This window comes from Phyllostomus discolor, chromosome 2, assembly GCF_004126475.2.
Source record: "Phyllostomus discolor isolate MPI-MPIP mPhyDis1 chromosome 2, mPhyDis1.pri.v3, whole genome shotgun sequence".
NCBI lineage: Eukaryota > Metazoa > Chordata > Mammalia > Chiroptera > Phyllostomidae > Phyllostomus > Phyllostomus discolor.
The window spans coordinates 100,101,545-100,124,448 of record NC_040904.2 but is presented as its reverse complement, the minus strand read 5'-3'; the positions used below and the strand labels follow the sequence as shown (position 1 = coordinate 100,124,448).

Here is a 22,904-nt window from a genome sequence, read left to right as displayed (position 1 = left end):
ATTGAGAACAGGTACTTAAGTACTTTTACATGACTGTTCATAGAAGCATTACTCACGATAGCCAAAATGTGGAAACAATCTAAAGGTCCATCGAAAGGTGAATGAATAAATGGTGGTATGGGCACACAACAGAATACTCTTCAGCCATAAAACATAACGGAATACTGATACCTGCCACAATGTGGATCAATCTTGAAAACATGCTAAGTGAAAGAAGCTAGACATAAAATGTTTCATAATGTATGATTCCATTTATACAAACTATCTAGGGTAGGTAAATCCATAGACAGACAGAATTGTCAGTTGCCAAGGTCTGGGAGAAGGGAAGAATGGGGAGCAACTGCTTAATGAGTACTGGGTTTTCTTTTGGGGTGATGAAAATGTTTTGAAACTTAATAGACATGGTAGCTGCTCAAGATTATAAATGCAGTAAATGTCAATGAATTGTTCACTTTAAAATGTTTCATTCAATGGTCACAATGAATTTCACCAAATAAAAAATCCAAAAAGGGGAGATGGGGCACTGACTTGGCTGGTATATGCCTTTATCCCCGTACACCCGCCCTTCCTTTACCTGAGGGTGTAGGTGGATCAGCCATTATGCAACCATGAAGCGACAAACATTTGCCAAGAATGGCTGAGCATAAAGGTAAAAGGAATCTGGGTCTTAGATGTCACGAAGGAAACCATGGCATCATCAATTTTACTAAGACAAAACTCCTAGTCAAAGAAATAGCAAAACCTTTGTTCTTTACAAATTTTCTCTTTAAAAAAATGGCCTTAACATAGACTAAGTGAACAAGTTCACACAGAAGTCTGGGTTAGATGCATTTGTTAGATGTGCATGTGTTTAGATGGTTTCACGAGTTGCCGGGAAATGCCCTTTGCCACACAGATCAGCACTCACCACGTGTAGCATTCCAGACAGGAAGATAATGTGAAACAGCATCACAAACATCAGGCACACAAGTAGTGACAGAAACCGAAAATAACAGTCTTTTATATAAAGGCCATAGTTTACTCCTGGACTAAATAAACATAATTGTTTATTTGTTCAATGTGTATTGACGACTACTTACTAAGCGCCAGGCACTGAGCTGGGGATATGAGCCGGAACACTACCAGAAAGCAAGAAAGATAAAGTCTCTGCCCTTATGGAGCTTACATTCTAGTGAAGGGGAAATACAGACAATAAACACATAAGCAATTTTCATATATATTATATATTAATATAATGCATATAGAGGGACATATTGAGCTTCCAAATCTCCTTTGATTTAGGACTGGCTCCTAGTTCCTCCAGCTCTGACAGGACTTCGCAGGGCACTCAGGCTCCGCAGTCACCCGGCAGTCAGCAGCACTTCCCATGTCACTGCATGGGTCTCAGTGAGAACCACTCAGTTCCTTCTCACCATTGTTGACACCCTTACATTTCCCATTTCACCCTACTTCAGGAAACAAACAAAAACATCTCACCCCAACCACTGCCACCCCTAAAAGGGGAAGAATTAAACCAGCAAAAACCATTATTGTCTCAAGAACAAAGAGCCTACAAACAAAACAAAGCCTGGTTGAGAGGGTTGGGGAGAGGAGGAAAGTGGGCCCAGCATTCAGGTCAAAACCTTGTATGTGAAGAAAAATGCAAATAATCACTAAATACAATGCACGTAACCCTAGCACCTGAAGCAAATGCCCCAGACTAGTGCTGCCCAATAGAAATATAATGCAAACTACAAACGGGAAGCATATATGCAATTTAAAATTTTCTGACAGCCACATAAAGAAAAAGAAACAGGGCAAATTATTTTTAATAGCATATTTCCTCTAACCCAACATGTCAACAGAATTATCTTTTCAACATATAATCAATATAAAAATGATTAATAATAAGATATTTTACACTCTTTATTCCCATACTGAGTTTTCAAAATTTGTTGTGTATTTTACATTTATAGCCCATCTTAGTTTGGATTAGAAATATTTCAAGTACTCAAATATCTATATGTGCCTAGTCACTACCAACATGGGCAGTACAGTCCTAGACAAAGTATTCACTAAACTCCCTTTTCCATGAACATTAAAGCTAATGGCTTCCCAGAGCCGAAGCTCCCAGCTATCTCATTGGCTGTGCCCAAGAAGCTATATTCTGGCACCCTCTACTGTTAGTCCTGGAGAAACAGCCCCGGGGGCCATGAACCACAAATGAACATAATAAACTAATTAAGAAAATACATATATATTTGCAATTGAGGCAGAAACAAAATGATCAGCCTTAATGGAGAAAGGGCTATGTTCATATAACCCTGATGCTGATTCATCAGTCCATCCATCCAACAGAGAGCCTACTATGTACCAGAATTAATTTTATATGCTAGCATCCTGCCCTCAAGGAGCTTAGTATTTTGGAGGAGAGGTTGATAGACATAATATTCAAATAAGAAATAAATTCATTTCAAATAGCAATTTTGCTATGAAGAAAATTAAACAGGAAAACACAATCACAAATGGCGCAAATGGAGAAGGTGGCATTTAAGCTGAGAATGAAATAACAGGGACGAGAGTGGAGGAGAATGTTTTATGCAGAGAATGTAGTCAGGGCAAAGATCTAAGGTACGGAAAGCTTGGTATATTTGCAAGATAGAAAAATGTCAAAGTGGTTGGAGAGTAGTTAACAAGGATAAGAATACATAGAAGGAGACCTAGTCAAAAAGGTAGCAAGGGGTCAGACCACTGAGGGCCCATAGAAAAGAGTAAGGAATTTAGATGTTATTCTGAGGGGAAAAAAATCAGTGACAGGTTCTAAGGGGGTAGGCAGTTTGGGAGATGACCATCTAATGTACATTTTAAAAAATCTTGTGTGAGGAGTGGTCAACATTCTTGGGGAGGTGTTAAGAATTGAGTGGGAAGGCCAACTGAAAGGCTACCATAGCCAAGATGAGAGCTCATGTGGCTTGGACGAGGCTGCAAGAGGTAAAAGTAATAAGAAATCAAATTTAAAATGTACTTTATTTTGGGGGGGTGGGAGTAGAATCAAATAAAGCATTCAGCACAAGTAACGTCCCTTGTTATTACAAAATCTTTTATTACAAAATCATAAGCATATAAATTCTATAACATAACAATATCACACTCAAGTATACCATGACATTTTAGGTGAAATGTTCCCATTAAAACGATAAATTATCACACCCACAATATTACCCTGCAAACTACACTCAAGCAAGCATTACTTCTGCAGGACTCTGTACTTTAATACGAACTCCAACATGGGAGCAAAGGAGAGCAGGGGAGGGGAGAAGGCCTCCAGGAAAATAGTCCATTCTCTGAAGTTTCATTCAGGTTGGGGCTGAGAGGTGGACCCACAGTGCAGGCAGCCTCTCTTCCTGACCCTCAGGGGGCTCTAGGCCATGTTCCAAGCTCAGCAGGTATTTTGGATTAAGGTGCTTCTGAAGGCCATGGAAATGCCAGACACCCTCCTGATGTGAACCCCAGGCAGGAATACTGCAGTAGTAGTTTGCACACCTCCTCTCACCTGCACACACAGCGTGTGCTCCTGGCAGTGCTCTCACCTGCAGTTCTTTGCGTCCAGCTTCTGGCTCATCTCCTGAACCACGTGGCTGGCCTCCACGGAGCTCAGCCCCTTCAGGTTTAGCACTTAAAATGGAGTACGGCTTGATCTCCCCAGTGGCTTTGATGGTGGCTCTGCCTTCACCATCCAAAAATTTAAAAACTACATTGGCTTGACAAAGGTAATAACATAAATAATAAAATATTTTTAAAATAAAGAGAATATGAAATAAATTATATCAGCTTGACTCCTGTCCTTTTGAGATGCTGTTTGTTAGTGCATACACATTTTAAGAAAAACCTGAAGACCCTCCTAGCCACCCCCTGCCGGCCATGGCTGGGTCCAGAGGGAGAAGCGGGGGTCCCTCCATCAGGCTAACCAGCTTGGAGGCAGTTTTCATTAATGGTTCCCTCTGGAGTTCTACCACCACTGCTGGTGCTGCTGCTGCTGCTGTGGGTGGTGGAGGTGCCCCCAGAGCCATGCTGCAGGGCTGGGATGGGGTTGGTAGTCCTGGACTTCAGAATGGGTAGGGGAGTGGTGGTCTTTGACTTCAGGCGGGTTGGGGGAACAGTCATCTCGTTTCCATCCTGGCTGGGGAAATGGTCATCCTGGCTTCCAGGCTGGCTGAGGGAGTGATCCTCTTTGCTTCCATGCCAGGTTGAGGACTGGGCCTCCTTGACTTCAGGTTGGCTGGGGGACTGGCAGACTTACTGGTTTTCTGCCCGATGCCTGAACCTCTCAGGCTGTGTAAAGACTGTTTGCTTGGAGTCAGAGGAGGGCTGTCCTAGAGCTGCAGGATCTCTGGGGCCGTTGAGGAGGCGGTGACACAGAAGGTATACAGTTGATGTTCTGAAAATACTGTACTGAAGCCAAAGTCTATTAGTTTGATATTTAGCTCGCTGTCTAGACGTATGTTCCCTGGCTTCAGTTCCCGTGCATGATTCTCCTCTGGTGGCAGTACTGTACCGCTGGTATCAGTTGCTGGAATGTGGCTCAGGCTTCCTCCTAGGTCCTGCAGCCATAGTTCTTGAGAAAGTCAAGTCAGTGACCTCCGCTCATATGTTCCATGAAGAGAAAATACTGGTCCCAGGTGGCAATCACCTCAAATAACTTGGTGATATTGGGGTGATCTGGGCTCTTAAGACAATGAACTTCTTGAAAAGCTTCAGAGAAGCCCCACTGACTCATGAATTTCACAGCCACGTCTGTGCTGGTCAGAATGTGCTGGGCCAACCTTACTTCGGCAAAGGACTCCTTGCCAATGGTGTTTAGTAGTATGCAATCGCCAATATGGCAATCCTTGGCAAAGATGTCTGCAAAGTCATTAGACATGGTGACTTCAAGATTTTTAAAAACTGGGCCCTGGCTGGCATAGCTCAGTGGATTGAGCGCGGGCTGCGAACCGAAGTGTCGCAGGTTCGATTCCCAGCCAGGGTACATTCCTGGGTTGTAGGCCATAACCTGCAGCAACCACACATTGATGTTTCTCTCTCTCTCTCTCTCTCTCCCTCCCTCCCTTCTCTCTCTAAAAATAAATAAATAAAAACTTTTTTAAACAGTTAAAAAAATATTTTTAAAAACTGAGGGAAAAAATTTAAAAAAAAAAGTCCAATAACAAAAAATAAAAAGAAAAATGAGAACTATTTGGCCTTATCACAGTCTTACTCTGGGAAAAAAAAAGGATCCCCCCAAAGCTTTTTTCATATAGGGTATTAAAGGTTTTGATATTTACTAGAAATGAAAATCTGTAAGATGCAAAAAGGAAAGAAAAGAAAAATGAAAAACCTGACTTATTCTCACATTCCAGGTCTCCATTCAAATCGAACCTGCTTGGAGAGAAGCGGCTTCCCTGATCCGTCCAGCCCTGCCTGCCGCCCCCAGCCCATCACATCTGTCATCTTCACAGCACTGACCACAGTGCACAGATGCTTGTTTACTGACAGCCCTTCCCACGAAGGGAGAAGTGTGACTGTGGTGGTCGGCGTGTCTAGCACAATGAGTGGTAACAAAATAAGTGGTTAATAAAGGCTCGTTTACTGGATTATTAGAAGAGTTTGGGGGGACAAAATAAAATATGACCAACTATTTGTTTAATCAAAGTGATTCATGACTTATCTTTAGAAAAATTCACGTCTGTCCTTATTCAGCTTTTAAGGCCCATAAGATAGGAAAGAGGAAGGCTAAAGTCTGGGTTTCCAGGTATGTGGGCACTTGGTGAGCCTGAGGAAGAGCCAACTGGAAGGAGCCTTGCCATCTTGATGTGGTGAAGTGGTTTCTTCCGTAAGTCCTTGGTTATGAGGCTCTCCAGCTAGAGTTCAGTTGGTTATTCAGGATGACTTTTCTACAATTTAGTTGTAATTCCAGTTTGGTCTTGGAAGGCGGTTACTGTACCTTCCGCCTACTCCACCGTCATCTTGGATCCTTAAAATATACTTTAAATTTATCAGCAAATCCTGTTAGCTCTACCTTCAAAATTAGATGATATAAATTAGATTTTGAGTCTGACACGACTTGCTAATGAATTGGATGTGGGAAACACTCTGACCAACTATTAGATGATTGTCTCGAGCATGTAAGGGGAACAGCGGTGCCATTTACTGAGATGGTGAAGTGAAACAGGAGCAAAAACCTGCCCCTCCTCCTATATTTCCATCTAGATAAATGGGACTACCATCCAATCAAAAACCTGAGCTGTATCCAAGGCACTGGTCTATCCAGTCAACCAATCTGTTCATGCAACCTTCCCAAAGTTTCCCAAATCCATCTGCTCCTCTCTATCCCCACTGAGTTCGATGATTTTTTAGACCAAATTACTCACCAAGACTATTGAAATGGCCTTTGTAATCTCCAGGTTTAAACTCCAACCCAACATCAATGCTACAAATTGTTCCCTTGCTTAAAATTCTCTAATGATGTTTTCAAAGAGCAATTTGGCAATAGCTATCAAAGTTTAAAATGGGCGTGCCCTTTGGTTCTTTTATGATTTTATCCTGTAAAAATACTCAGGGAATAAAAATATGAGGGTATTTCATTGTAATGTTTTAGCAGTTGGAAAACTGGACTTTCATCTTTTTAAAGATACTTTAAGGGCAAGTGTCAACGTGCATGTAATTGCATCATTTAAAGACCTTTGCAGAATACCTGTGTGTATGTGTATCTGTTGTTTCTTAAAGGCCCAGGAAAGGTCTAGGATGACACACATTCAAATTTAATATTAACAAGTCACCTCAGGGTAGTGAGATAGGGATGGGCTGTATAAAGAGTTTCCCTTTTTTTACTACATATATTTTACCAGATGAATTTTTTAAAAAGTAATATGCATATAACCACCACCAAAATATTGTATGACCACCTTGTACGCTTTAACATGATTGAAGGCACTTTAGGACTTGGCGCTAGCCTTCTATCCAGACTAATGCTCGGACTGACTTACATTAGGTAGGCAATCATTTCTGTTTGTTGACAGGAAATGTGGCACTGACTGCTGAAACTGGGTCATGTACTAGGCCTATCTGTTTTGTGACTGGAATAAGAAATACAGCCTCTGGTACTCAGAAGGACATGAAGCTCTTCTCAAGAGCAGGTAAGGGTACTCACTCATTTCTCTGAGGCCACACCAGAATCGGCTCATTCCTTTAGCTTTTCAAAGAAAGGGGTAAAATGGCATGACTTTTTCTCCTTCTCAGCCCATTTGGCTTTACATATTTTGAAAGAAGCTGTACTTAGTCTATTTTGCTCCCTTTATAATATAAAAAGCCAAAAGAATAGATAGTAAATTTACCATAGTCCCAGTGTCTTTCTGAAAATATTTTTCATATTCTCAAGGGACTTTTAGATATTTTTTAAAAAGTTATAATAATAGCCCAGCTTGACTAAGATTACGCATGTGAAATAGGCTTTGGCAGAAACAAAATACTAAACAAATAGAATACCAATTTCTAAATTCTAAAGACTTTCATATTTGCTTTTTGATGGTCATTTCTTAGTTACTTTTTGAAATTCAGAAATAAAGGAAAAAGGAAGTACATATGTTAAGTCTTTCTATTGTGATCCTGGCTGGGAATCTAGCCATAGAGCCAAATGGTAGGAAAGAAAATGAACTGCTTTTCCAGTCCTATTCCCATTCAGTGTCCAATTCTCTCAAAACAGTACCAAAAAGAGTTATGAAGTATTCAATTATGTCTTCCTCAGTCAAGTACCTTGTCAAATAGGAAAAGAGAAACCTAATTAGCAATTGTTTATTCTGTGGTTTGCTACATTCTAAATCCTAAACCTGCAGCCTATAGTAGTCCCTCAACTAAAATATTCTTCACTTGTTTTGAATTGCTGTAGCATATCAGAAGACGTATTTTTTCTTGTTTGGTTATTATTATTTGGCCTCATTTCAATATGTATTCCCTCCATAAAATATCAGAGCAGAAGGACTCATTAGTGATCCTAGCATAATCCTCTCATTACTGACAGCCCAGAAACCAGCCGGGAAAGATTGTGTCGGGTAATGGTGTCCCAGTGTAAGTATCTAGTTAACTGGACTGGGACTAGAATTTAGTCTCCTGACTTCCCGGCTATGCCAAATAGGATATTTTCTTTTAATCATTTAAACTGAATACTCCTTAAGGTGTTTTAGGAAAAAGGGACACCTTAACTTAAAAAAAAAGGGGGGGGGCTTCAACTTTAAGGGCAGATAGCATGAAAGTAGTTTTACACCAGATATAAGGTTATGGATCACCTGGGGCCAGGGCTATTTATATAAATATCATCTTACTTATAATGGTATGATGAGTAATACTTTTTAGTGTAGTGGGAAGAAAATAAAGTTCCTTTTAAAGCCACAGTTAACCTCCTAGAGGTGAGGAGATGGCTCCTTATTTAGGAAAACATCTTGCTCGGCACTTTGGATGTGATGAGAGCTTTCAAGGCACTGTTTGGAAAAGGAATAAAATAATGAAAAAAGTTACTTCCTTTAACACTATTATAGCTTTCCAATGCCTTCAGAAAGAAAGGGGCAATTGAAGAAAAGAAATAAAGGAGTTGAAATTTTAGCAAGATTTAAAGCCAGGATTTTACTTGAGATGAAACCTCTGTGAGTGCTAAGAGACTCAAGAACAAGAACGTTTATGATCCACTCTTATATTCCTAAACTATGCAATACTGAGGCAAAACCCCCTCTCATCGCCTGTCCCTGCCCATTACTATAAAAACTCCAGTGAAGATCTCACACTGATGAGTCTGGGAGCCAGTATAAGTGATGCAGAGGAGGTGGAGAAGCCAAAGCAGCAGGAAGACAGAGCAGGATGATATAAATCACCAACCCCTTCCACAAATCCCACCCCCCCCCCAACAAAAAAAAATCAATACTGAAGGAGTATCCCATGTTAGGGTAAAACTGCTCTATTTGAATCCTAAAGGACAATGGGACACCTGGACAGCTGACACTGTGGTTACACTAACACAGCCAAACTCACTCAGAGAGGAGTACTGGCCATATATGTAGTTGGTACAACTCCAGACATCCTGAGGTCGGCAGACACTGTGACCACATGTACTGACCAACCTGGGCTGTCAGGGCTGTCAGTCTGCCCTTCTGAGAGCTTCAGAGGCTGCTAATTAGCAGGGCTCCCATTTCTGGCCATTCTGTCACTGACTGGCTTGTCTCATTAAATTATTGTGCCACTCAACAGACATAAACCTGTTGGAAAAACCAGTATCAAACTCTACTGAGTCACTAGATATGTTACTGAAATGTGGTGTAGTGCACAAAGTTTTATAAAGTTATATTTTCCTAATTTTGATAATAAATTCACAGATGTTTATCTAAGGAAATGATAAATCCAGGATTACAAGAAAGGCATACCTTAAAATGCTAGCATTAACATTAATATAAAAGGCTTGCTTTTTGTCACTGTTTTTCTTTAATTCTGCTAGGTATTTTCTACATGAACTTCTTTAAATGTCCACTTGATTCTTTTTTCAAAATGGAAATATCTTTTCCATTATAGCAAACGAAGACCACTGTAATCCTCAACTCTAATTATATATATCTTTGTATATATATACCTACCTCAGTTTATAAAGATTAAATGAGTCAACTTATGTAAAAAAAAGTTAGTGTTTAAGTACGTATATTAACTACTTTTTTCTTTACACACATACACAAACATATACACAGGTAGAAAAACAGAATCCCTCTTAATAAATTATGGATATCTTTTCCTATCAATACATTCTTCTAAATGGCTCTGTGGGAAAATAATTTAATTCCTTATTAATGTCTATTTAGTATAGCTATGTATCTATTCTATTTGAAACACTGCTGCTATGAATATTTATTCATACTTTTATCTTCACTTCTGACTTTTTTCCATTACATAAACCTCATACCCATACACACATACAGAGTGGAAAAAAGAGCTAGGCCTTGAGCTGTGCTGATACATATAGCAGAAGAAAAAATAAAGCCTAAAGACTGAGCAGGAATAGCTAATGAGGTAAGGAGAACCAGGTCAGTGTCATGGCTAGGGTACCAAATGAAAGTGTTTCAGGGAGAAAGAATGAGTTGATAGCACCAAATAATGAAGAGCCACCAAAGAAAATGAAGAATAAAGGGCTGTTAGGTTGGACAATTAGGACTGGAGAAAGCTATTTCATCATAGGAATGAGACAAAAACCTAGACCGCAAGATGGAGATGAAAGAAGTATGTAACTAGTAGTCTATGATTTTTTAACAAGCTGGTATAATGGGAAAGAAAAACAGAACAGCAGCTTTATGAAACAGAACTCATCCAAGTCACATTAAAAAAATAGTGAGAAATATTTATTCATTTAAAGAGCTGACAGTTAACCTGCAACTGTTTTAAAACTTAACATCTGGTTCCTATTTTATTTAAATGAACTTCATTCTAGAACTATAAAAGTGTAAAGAAACAGTGTTGAAAAGCTGAATAGGCCATTTGCACAAGATGCATACATGAAAGTCATTCTTAAATCAACTACTGCCAGAAAAAAGTTTAGACCACATACAACTGCATCTGTTATTTAAAATATAATTAATAAGAGAAAAAAGTCTGAAACTCTTTTTTAATGGGACGAATATTCATTTTAATTATGCTCCAAGATGTTACAGAGCTGGAAATTAACAAATTTCAATCAGTATAAAATAGTTTGTCAATACGTAGTCATTAATACAACCCAGGTAAATGAAACATCACTTCATACAAGGCTCAAGTAACTCTAAAATCTATCTTAATTCACACATGTACTATAAAATGATAAATACTTAAAAATTACAATGCAAGGGGAAATATTACAAAATATACAATTGCTATAGATCCTTGTATTAAAGTTCCTTATTTTTAAAGTTCTGCCTTAGGAAATAATACCATGTTACATATCAGAACTGAAAATAAACTGTTCATTGAGGTTAAATGCTCAACAATATATGATGTACTCTAAAACACCGTGTCTGACAACAATCAAGAGAGAAGCAAAGATAGCATTCAATGGTGTTGAGAGAAAAAGAGGGGAGTAATCAGTTGTTATATGCTGATTTCTGCTGAAATGCCCTCATGAAACAATTTATAGAACTGTAGAAGAAGGGAAAAAGAAAGGAACCAGTCACAGCTTTCTATAAAGGATTTCCAAATCAGCACAAACTCAGCAATTCTAAAAGGTACTATTCCCAATGCTCTTTACTTTTCAACACTTTATATGAACTCATTGTCATATATCCACATTTTTTTCTAATTTCTTTGTAAGCGTTTACCAAGCACACTTTCTGTTTTCTATCATCTAATGTACAAACCAAGAGGCAATAAGCAAAACAAAAGAATCTACCAGTCAGGTCAGTTCTAAATGCACACATTTTGGTTTAGATATTAATCATGAGATTTAGGCATATCCATCCCTCTTTGGCACACATTCCCACTTCCCCTTACTTCTTGACACCATCCTCAATTGTGAGGCAGTATGAAGTTTTAAGATTGTTTTTTCCCTCATCAAATGATTTGCTGTTGGCAAGCTGCTTTTTGTTAGGAATCATTCAGAATGCTTGCTCAGGATAGATTTAAAAAATGTGATCAGTGAATTACTGCAACCCATCATAGTGGGTTTCTGCAGAAAGCCAGGAAGAATTTACCTTACAGACTCACCTCACTTATTTCACAAGGAGGAAGGATGTGTCTTAAAAAGAAAAGGAAAATGATTTGATTAAAAAAAATACAGTAAAATACTAATACTGTAGTAATACCAGGGAAGGGAATGCTTGTAGCCAACCTACCTTTTGGGAAAGTTTCTGTCATAAAAATCAATCTTTATCTCCCATTGTTTTTTTGCTCAAGATTAACAGTCCTTTACATTAAGAAGGGCAGAAAGCCACATAAATACTTCTCTTCAAAGACAAGAAATTTCTTTTTGAAATGAACATTACAGGAAGGAGGAAAGGGTAGAAAGAGCTCATTCAAAGAGGTCCTCAAACATGCGTTGTCCCATTGCTATGTATGCTTCCTTCTCCTCCGGTGTCATCTGTGCCACCAGCTCTGGCCGTTGGCTCACTTCACTGTAGGAGAATGGACGACCAGCCACCGTAACAATGGGGTCATCTGCTACCTCCTCAAACTCATCATCCTCCTCGTCCTCTTCTCGATGATGCACAGCCACAGCTGCTGAACGAGGGGGAGAGTCATCATCTGACTCACTGGTCTCACTCTCTGAGTCACTGCCATTGGCAGTGGTCACAGGAGCAGCCGCCCCCACTGAGCCCGAAGTGGCAGAGGGGGTCTTCTTCTCGTGAATGAGCAGTGCTCGCATAACCTCCTCGTTGTCATCCAGCCCTGCACGGCCTTCCTCGCGATCTTGAAATGCATCTATATCTATGCCACCTGGGAGGAAAAACCCAGAAAGTCAATATCTTTAAAATATAAGAGATATTGCCTTATAATAAATATATTTTAATGCATTATATTAAAACTTACCATAATATTATAAAATAACACTGATAAAACTTCATTGAGTCTATTTTCAGAGCTGCTGCCCATAATATATTCAAACTGGTTATCACAAACTGGAACTTAAATAGCATAATGGTTAAGTACATGGGTTTTAAGAATAATACAGCCTGGAATCAAATACTGATTCTTTCATATGTAAGCTGTGACACCTTGGTCAAGATATCTAGTCTCGAAATTTCAGTACCTGTTTCTATAAAATGTGGTGATTCAAGCATCGACCTCCTAGGGCTCTGGAGAAGAGCATATAAAATAATACCTATGAAAGACCACATATAGTAGCTGCCATAATAGGAAATCAAAATATGGCTCCTCGTTTTGCCCAGGGTAAAAGCCAAAGGGATATAAAGTCCTCCACTATGTGGGACCCCTCTCTCCCACCAACATGTCTTTCCCTTCCTCTTGCTCATTCTGCTCTACCCACAGTGGCTTCCACGGCATTCCCTTACACACTACACACAGTCCTACCTCAGGGCCTTTGCACTGCCTGTTCTCTCTACCTGGGGTACTTACATCTATCTCCCCCAGGCCTTACAAATCTTTCACCTTCTTTTAAATTACTTCTGTATTCCTAATACTCTATTTTTCCCCATAGCACTGATTTTCTTTAAATTTTTAAACTTTTTTTATTGTTGTTCAAGTACAGTTGTCTCCATTTTCCCTCCACCACTCCCCCTGCCCCCAGCCATCCCCACTTCCCACCCTTGATCCTACCCCCCCTTTGGTTTTGTCCATGCGTCCTTTATAGTTGTTCCTGAAAACCCTTCCCTCCTTCCCTCCATTACTCCCTCCCACCTCCCCTCTGGTTACTGTCAGTTTGTTCTTTATTTCCATGTCTCTGGTTCTATTTTGCTTGCTTGTTTGTTTTGTTGATTAGGTTCCACTTATAGGTGAGATCATGCTTTTCTAACACCATAAATAACCTATGTCTACTGTCTTTGGTACCCTCTCCCTGCATGACGGTGCTCCACAAGAGATATTTATCTTTTTTTATTCAGTGATATATCCAAAGCACTTAAAATAATGCCTATCACTTGTTAGGCACTAAATAAATATTTGATGAATGAGTGAAATATATGGCAGTTTTAGCCTCCTGAAGCAAAGTAAGCACACTTTGAACTCTTTATAAAAGTGAATCTGATATCACGAATGAAGCTTCACTCACCATATACCTCCTATCTATCATTCTGTGTAAACATCTTGCCTGATATATTGAAGATGACAAAATAAGACAAACATCTACATTCTATATTCAGAAAATAATAACAAATATACTGCCATTTAAAATATATAACAGGATTAAAAGTGTTATGTGGAACTGACTCACTGATTCAAATCCTGACTCAACACTTTTTAGCTGTGTGATTTCGGCCAAGTTACTTCATTTCTTTCGGCTTCAATTTTCTCAAGTACAAAAGGGAAAAAAAGTATCTATCTCACTAGACTGCTGTGAGAGTTAGTGAATCTCTGTGAAGTGCTTAGAATAGGCCTGGCCCTTAGAATAGTGTTATCAATCTATTATCATCACCATCAAGAGAAGGCTCACAATCATCAAGCCTGGCTACAGGTGAAATTAAAGCATCTTCTCATTAACATATCAGAATGGATTAGCTGCAACCCTGGAGATTCAAAAAAGTCTATAACTCCTGAGATGAAATATTGGACAGACAAGGGAATAGGAAACAGGAAGTGAGCAGTTAAAATTTTAGGTCAGACAAAACAGGCTTTTAACAAAACAGATGTAAAACTGAGAACTGAAATCTAACCTAATGACCTTAAAACACTGCCATGACTTTAAAACACTGCCAAAGACTGAACCTCTTTCCAGAGCCCTTACTGACAGTGCAGGAATTAAAAAAAAAAAAAAAAAAGACAAGAAATATATACATACATGAGTCTCCAAGGCAATCATTGTTTCTTTGAAAATTTTCCAAATACCTTAATATTACAAAAATAGTATTTTGAATAATGTTTAAAATAAATATAAAATGAGGGGGAGAGCAATTTGTAAACTAAATGAAATTATTATCTAAAAGACTTCTGACAAGGGTCATGAGAGGGATGGAAAGGGTCAGAAAAGATTTCTGACAAGGGTCATATATATGTATATATGGATGAAAAAGTGGTATATCTAGTTCCACACTGGCAAGTATAAGAAAATCTGCCTCTAGTTAAAATAATCTCAAATATACTGAAAGATGTGGTTCTGTCAGATATAGGGCAGAAATTGTTTGTTTGTTTTTTTAAAAACCCTGCATGTTTCTAAAGTTGTTATTCTTTTTTCTTTTTTTAAAAGACTTTATTTATTTTTAGAGAGAGAAGGGAGGGAGAAAGAGAGAGAGAGAGAGAGAAACACCAATGTGCGGCTGCTGGGGGCCAAGGCCTGCAACTCAGGCATGTGCCCTGACTGGGAATTGAACCTGCAATGCTTTGGTTCGCAGCCCATGCTCAATCCACTGAGCTACGCCAGTGAGGTCTAAAGTTGTTATTCTTAATACATTTCCAGAACCAAAGCAAAACAAATTTTCAGACAAAAACCAAAAGGATATTGGAAATAAAATTGAAATCACTGATGTGAATCCATGTATGAACAACATGTATTCCGATCAGTAGGTCTCAAGCAGGGTACATCATGATTGGAGATTGTCCAGAAAAGGTGACTAAAATTAAACAAAACTGTAGGTGGAGGTGACTGGGGGGAGAGGACTTATCTGTAAGGAGGGTAAAATCAAAAGAAATGAGAACTTTCTGTATAGTAATGAGGACATGGTCGAAGTCTATAAAATTCTGAAAGACATTAAAATGACTTGATGTCTGAAGAAAATTAAGGGCAAACAAGTAAGACTAGTTAGACTCAATTCATACATTCACTAGATAAAACTTAATGAAGACAAATTTAGATATGACAGCTTTTCCTATTTTATATAGAAAATAGTATTCACAAAATTTAATTGGGTAGGCTAGATGTCTTATTTAAGGTCATCTTAATGCTGGCTAACAATAGTTTTATTCGATTTTGTTTCTAAATTCAAAGAAAAGAAGGTTTGGTTGTTTCAAGAATAGGCAAAAGCCAAAGTGGAGAAAACAAGCCCATTAAACAGCTGACTGCTTAATTACTACATAATCTAGAACAACTGAATCAAAATAGTTATGATCATAGCCAACCTAATCAGTGGGAAGGAGGAAGTATGAAGTATGGTTGCCAAAAACAAACTTTTTTTCCTAATCAGAATAAAAACACCAAAGAGGTAACATGTGCTTTTATTATAACTATTCAATTCCACACTACTTTTACAACTCTTAGCAGACAGAGTAAAGAAAAGCTAATTGTGAAGGGAAAAGAGGTTAGAAGAAAGGCCAAAAAATAAAGTGGTTTTCAGTTACTGATAAATCTTTACTACTGAAGAACCATACTCAGCTGTCATGTTATAACAATACACAGAGGTGTGCAGATGCGAATGCTATGGAATTCCAACCAGAGACACACACTCCCTTTCATCTCTGCTTCCCGGTTGCTGAGTAAACTTTGTTCATAGTCTTAACCTTCCATTTTCTTTTTCTTTTTTAAATATGGAACACTTCACGAATTTGCGTGTCATCCTTGTGCAGGGGCCATGCTAATCTTCTCTGTATCATTGCAATTTTAGTACATGTGCTGCCAAAGTGAGCACTAACTCCCATTTTCTATGTACTTCTAAATCCTCACCCCCCAAAAATCTTTGAATCCTGTAACTTAAGACTAAAATCTAAAAAGTAAAATCTTACAGTTCTCAGACTTATGCTTATTATGCAATTCTTTTTTTGTTACTTTTATATTATTTTTAATTGTACTTTATTGTTTATGCCATACAGTTGCCCTCGCTTTTTCTCCCTTGGCCCACCTCCACTCCCTCAGGCAATCCCCTCACCATTGTCCATGTCCATGGGTCATGCGTGTGTGTTCTTTGGCTGCTCTATTCCCTGTGCTGTACTTTATATCCCCATGACTATTCTGCAACTACCAATTTGTTCTTAATCCCTTCACCCTCTTTCATCCAGTCCCCCTTATTATGCAATTCTTAAACCTTCAGTGCTCACAGAGATTTCTAAAATCTTCTAGTACAAAGTTGCATCAATCTTCATTAAGGTGAGTATCCTTGATCCTTTCTTTACTCATCTGGTGTCTTACTATGTATTTCGGTTGGCACAAACTTCTCAGTATTTATGACATAACATAAAAATCTTGGACTAGTGTATAGTTATTGCTCCCAATTCAGAGAAATAAAAGTGCATATAAATTAGGGCCACAAAAGGAAAAAGAAGAGATGAATTTGGCCACCTTGAATACAACAGCACTTGTCCAAATAAATTAAGAGCAAGAGATGGCTATTTCTTAAATCTACAAATGGAGATTTAGGAGCAGTTCAAGACGGCAGTATAGGAGATCCTGACCACACTTCCTCCCATGGACACAAGTCTCCAACTACATCTGGAAAATATCCTCTGACAAAGACCTGAAAATTAGGTGAATAAAGCCTCTACAATGAATAATAAAAGGACAGCATCAAGATAGGTAGGGGGTAACCCAGGCCTTGGGTGTGGTGACTCAGTTGGTAAGAGTCATCCTGTACACCAAAGGATTGTGAGTTGGATCCCAGTCAGGGTGCATACCTAGATTGTGGGTTCGATCCCCAGCTGGGGTGCAAACGGGAAGCAAACAGTCAATGTTTCTTGCCCACATCAATGTTCCATCCTCTCCCTCCCTCTCTGTCATCAATAAAACCATATCATCAGGTAAGGATTTAAAAAAAAATGATGGGTGGGAGGCAGAGACAAGGTCTTGCAAAAACAAAAAACAAACAAACAAAAACAGAAAATACCTCAAGTGCAGTTATCCACATTTGGGAGAGATCCTGATCCTACACAAGAGACAAACCCCAAAACACAGCTTTGAAAACCCATGGGAAATACATCCAGGAAATCCACAGAACTGTGGGGAACAGAGAACCTGCACTTAAAGGACTTGTGTGCAAACTCACTTGCCCTGGGAACAGTGCAAAACTACCAGTTGAAAAGTATCTAGACCATATAGGAAGGAAACCTACTTACTAATCTTAAAACATCTGCCAGAGAAAAAGAAAACTTGCAAATTTCCCTGGGAATGGAGACACTGGTAGGTACCATTTCTGTAATCTCCTACTACCTTGCAAATGTTGGCACTGGGGGGCACCATTTTGGAACTCTCCTTCTAACATGTTAGCACAGTTGGGCATGCCCTCATGAGAGCCCCATCTACCCTCAGGCAGCAGCTGATGCATGTTTTAGCCAGGCCAGTTGATAGCCCTACCCTCCACCACAGCACTTCAGAAAAAAGGACATACAGATACTGAAAGTGAAGGGATGGTGAAAGATATTGCATGTAGAAAGCATATTACTGTTCGTTGAGATCTTGCTTCCAGGCATATTCTCTGCTTGACTCAAACTCTTACAAAAACTTTTTAAAAGATATTCCATGGAAACAGAAAGGAAAAGAAAGCTAGGATAGCTATATACATTTCAGGAAAATAGACTTTAAAACAAAGAATGTGATAAAAGACAAAGAAGGGTACTACATAATGATAAAGGGGTCAATATAGCAAAATGATATAACATTTATAAATTTATATGCACCCAGCACAGGAGCAAAAAAATATACAAAACAAATATTAACAGACCAAAAGGAGAAATTAATAGCAATACAATGACAATAGGGGACTTTAACACTCTACTTACACCAATGGACAGATCATCCAGACAGAAAATCAATAAGGAAACATCAACCTTAAACGACACATTAGATAAGATGGATTTAATAGCTATATACAGAACACTCTATCCAAAAGTAGCAGAATACCATTCTTCTCAAGTGTACTTGGAACATTTTCCAGAACATTACATTAGGCCACAAAATAAGCCTCAATAAAGTCAAGGAGACTGAAATCAAATCAAGTATTTTCTCTGATCACAATGGTATAAAACTAGAACTCAATTATAAAAAAATAAATAAAAAAAGACAAAAATGTGGAGATTAAAAAACATGTTACTTGAATAATCAAATGGTTATCACAAAAAAATAAAGAATAAACAAAAAAAATACCTGGAGAGAAATGAAAACACAAATACAACACACCAAAATCTACAGAATGCAGCAAAAGCAGTTTTAAGAAGGAATTTCATAGCAAAAAGGCCTACCTTAAGAAATAAAAAAATCTCAAAACAATCTAAGTTTATACCTAATGGAACAAGAAAAATAAGAACACAACCCAAAGTTAGCAGAATTAAGGAAATAATAAAGATAGATCAGGGTGGAAATAAATAAAATAGAAACTAAAAAGAAATTAGAAAAGATCAATAAAACCAAGAGCTGGTTCTTTGAAAAGATAAACAACTGACAAATCTTTAGCTGTATTAACCAATAATAAAACAGAGAAGGTTCAAACAAACAAAATCAGAAATGAAAAAGTCACAACTAATACAATACAAAGGATCGTAAGAGAGTAATATGAACAATTATACACCAACAAAATTAACAATCCAGAAGAAATGTCTACAAACACACATTCTTCTCAGACTGAGTCATGAAGAAATAGAAAATCCGAGTAGACTGATTATCAGTAATCAGTTAGGATTACTAGTAATCCAAATACCAGTAAGGAAATTGAATCAGTACTCTAAAAACTCCCAACAAAAGTCCAAGACCAAGATTCACTGGTGAATCACTGGTGAATTCTATCAAATATTCACAGAAGATATAATATATCTCCTTCTCAAACACCTTCAAAAAACCGAAGAGGAAGGAATACTTCCAAACTCATTTAATGAGATCAGAATTACACCAATACCAAAACTAGACACCAAAACAGCACAAAAAAATTTATAGACCAGTATCTTTAATAAACAGAGATGCAAAAATCTTCAAATATTACCAAACCAACTGAACAATACATATAAAGGATCACACATCATAATCAAGTAGGATTTATTCCAGAGATGCAAGGATGGTTCAACATCTGCAAATCAATCAATGTGATACTCGACATAAACAAAATAAAGTATAAAAATCATCTGATCATCTCAATAAATGCAGAAAGATAAACTGACAAATTCAACATCTATTTATGATAAAAACTCAACAAAGTGGGAACATACTTCAACATAACGAAGGCCATATGTGACAAACCTACAATTAACATCATACTCAACGGTGAAAAGCTGGAAGCTTTTCATCTAAGATTAGAAACTGACAGGGATCCCCACTCTCCCTATCCTTATTCAATATAGTATTAGAAGTCCTAGCCACAGCAATTGGGCAAGAGCAAAAATAAAAGGCATCCAAATCATAAAGGAAGTAAAACTCTCACTATCTGTAGATAACAATGATAATACAGGGTAGGCAAAAATAGGTTTGCAATTATGAATACACGAAACACAGAGTTTGTTATTGTATTATTATTTTTTAATTATTGTATTATTTTTCATATGAACAACTGTAAACCTATTTTTCCCCATCCTGAATATAGAAAAATCTATTAACTCCACCAAAAAACCATTGGAATAAATTCAGTAAAGTTGCAGCATACAAAATCAATGTGCAGAAATCTGTGACATTTATATACACTAATAATAAACAATCAGGAAGGAAAATTAAGAAAATAATTCCATTTACAACTATATCAAAAAGAATAAAATATTGAGAAACAAATTTAACCAAGGAGGTGAAAGACCTGTACAATGAAAACTTAAGATACTGATCATATAAAGAAGATGCAAATAAATGGTAAGCCATTCCATACTAATGGACTAGAAAAATTAATATTGTTAAAATGTTCATATTATTCAAAACAATCTACATGTTCAGTGCAATCCCTATCAAAATTTTAATGGCATTTTTCGCAGAAATAAGAAAAATAATTCCAAAATTTATATGGAACCATAAAAATTCCCAAATACCAAAGCAATCTTAAGAAAGAAGAACAAAGTTGGAGGGAGGTATCAGGTATCTCCCTGATTTCAAATTATACTACAAAGCCACAGTAATCAAAATGATATAGTATTTGCACAAAAACAGATATACAGATCAATTAAAAAGAATCCAGAGCCCAGAAATAAACCCATACATATATGGACTATTAATTTATGACAAAGGAGTAAAAAAGATATAATGGAGAAAGAACAGTTTCTTCAAATAGTGTTGGGAAAACTAAATAGCCACATGTGAATAAAAATTAGACCACTATCTTATACCATACACAAAAATTAACTCAAAATGAGTTAAAGACTTGAACATAAAATCTGAAACCATAAACTTTCAAGAAGAAACAGACAGTAAGCTCCGTTACATCAGTCTTAACAATGTTTTCATGGATCTGATTCCAAATGCAATAGAAACAAAAGCAAAAACAAATGGGACTACATCAAAGTAAAAAGCTTTTGCACAATGAAGGAAACCATCAAAATGAAAAGGCAGCCTACTAAATGGGAGAGTATATTTGCCAGTCATATATCCAACAAGGGGTTAATATGCAAAATATACAGAGAATTCATATAGCTCAACAACAAAAGAACAAAAAATCTGATTAAAAAATGGGCAGAGGAACTGAACATTTTTCCAAAGACATACAGATGGCCAACAGGAAAATAAAAATATGTTCAACTTCACTAATAATTAGGGAAATGCAAATCAAAGCCACAGTGAGACATCACCATCACATCTGTCAGAATGGCTATTACCAAAAAGACAAAAAAAAAAAAAAAAAATAACAGGTGTCAGAGGGAATGCAAATAAAAGAGAATTCAGTACACTGTAGGTGGCAATGTAAATTGGTGCAGCTACTACAGAGAACAGTATGGAGAGTCCTCCATAAATTAAGACTAGAACTACCATATGATCCAGCTATTCCATTGTGAATATTTATCCAAAGAATACAAAAATATTAATTCAAAATGACATAGGGGAAGGGGGTTGAGGGGAGGCTGAGAAGGGTTTAGGGGGAAACATGGTGATGGACAGAAACTTGGGGTGGTGAATACAGTGTACAGATGGTGTATGGTAGAATTGTGCACCTGAAACCTATATGATTTTGTTAACAAGTGTCACCCCAATAAAGTCAATAAGAAGGAAAAAAGATATATCCACCCATATGTTCATTGCAGCATTATTTAAAATAGCCAAGAAATGAAGACAATCTAAGTATCCATCAACAGATGAATAGCATATATACATAATGAAATACTACTCTGCCATAAAAAAGGGAAATTTTGCCATTTGTGACAACAGGAGAAAGACAAATACTATATGAATTCATTCATATGAAAAATCTTAAACAAACAAACAAACAAATAAAACAAAAACAAACTAACAGATACAGAGACTGGCAGCTACCTACCAGAGTGGAAGGAGGTTAGGGGGCGGGTAAAATGGGGGAAGTCAACTGCATGGTGAAGGATGGGAACTACACTTTAGTGGTGATCACTCTGTAGCACATATGGATGCAGAAGTATAATGTATACTGAAATATATAATGCTATATACCAATTTACCTCAATTAAAAATAAAGATAGACAGGTTTAAAAGCTGTCTATTTGTTTCTTCAACTAAGTGTAAGAATAATGCAAGTATATTGTTTGGTTTTAATGCTTATTACTTAATTTCCTACTTCTTGCTATAAGGCAACTGTTTTGGAAAACATAGAGTGGATTACCAATAAAACTAAGAACTACCCAGGCAATTTCCCACTAAATCAAACTCATTTTCTACTGAACCCAGACATGCTCATTTAATGACTTCTCTTACCTTCCTTCATCTCTTCAGAGCTATATGCTCCTTGGACAGTGCTCTCTCTCAACCAAATGGGTCTCTCTTTGGCAGATTTCCCCTCCAGTGAGGCCCGATGAAGATCTTCTTGGTCATCCATGTTAATGACAACATTCTGAGTATATAAGTCCTCATAGGAGGGACCTTTGGTGGCCCATGCTTCCCGGTGGTGCCCACCTGCCAAGCCAGCAGCTCCAGCAGTAGCTGCTGCACGGTCCTTGCTATATAAAAAGATTAGAGGAAGACAGGAGGAAAAATATTAATGTCTTGGTGTTGGAAAAGGAGGGCAGCTGCACATGTGGTTACTGAATGAATGCTAGCTAGCAATCATGTACACAAGCTTTAACAATTTTGAGAAACTGCTCTTATATCTCACAGTGAAAGTTGCATGGGTTATAAGAACACATCATATTTATGTTTAAGTTCTTTAAACAGTGGATCAGATCATCTGGTGTATATAAATGACTGAGGTTTAAGATGTTGCAATAAATATACTTAATAA

The 22,904-nt window shown here is 37.6% G+C and overlaps 1 protein-coding gene, 1 long non-coding RNA gene and 1 other non-coding gene across 4 annotated transcripts in view; 1 reads left to right on the top strand and 2 right to left on the bottom strand.

The window, feature by feature from the left end:
- Nucleotides 1-2,337: 2,337 nt before the first annotated feature.
- LOC118498899 lies at nt 2,338-16,268 on the top strand. The gene is made up of 3 exons (XR_004901393.1): nt 2,338-2,349; nt 8,054-8,056; nt 15,445-16,268. It is a non-coding gene; the product is annotated as an uncharacterized LOC118498899 (long non-coding RNA).
- GTF2E1 (general transcription factor IIE subunit 1) overlaps nt 10,642-22,904 on the bottom strand; it is a 45,879-nt gene continuing 33,616 nt past the window's right edge. For both annotated transcript variants that reach the window (XM_028504855.2, XM_036018145.1), the window contains exons 4-5: nt 22,382-22,623; nt 10,642-12,444 (exon numbers count right to left, since the gene is read on the bottom strand). In XM_028504855.2, the coding sequence (XP_028360656.1) occupies nt 12,020-12,444; nt 22,382-22,623 (667 nt within the window). In that variant the 3' untranslated portion in view covers nt 10,642-12,019. The remainder of the gene's footprint in view (nt 12,445-22,381; nt 22,624-22,904) is intronic.
- LOC114491149 lies at nt 16,135-16,241 on the bottom strand. The gene has a single exon (XR_003683964.1). It is a non-coding gene; the product is annotated as a U6 spliceosomal RNA (small nuclear RNA).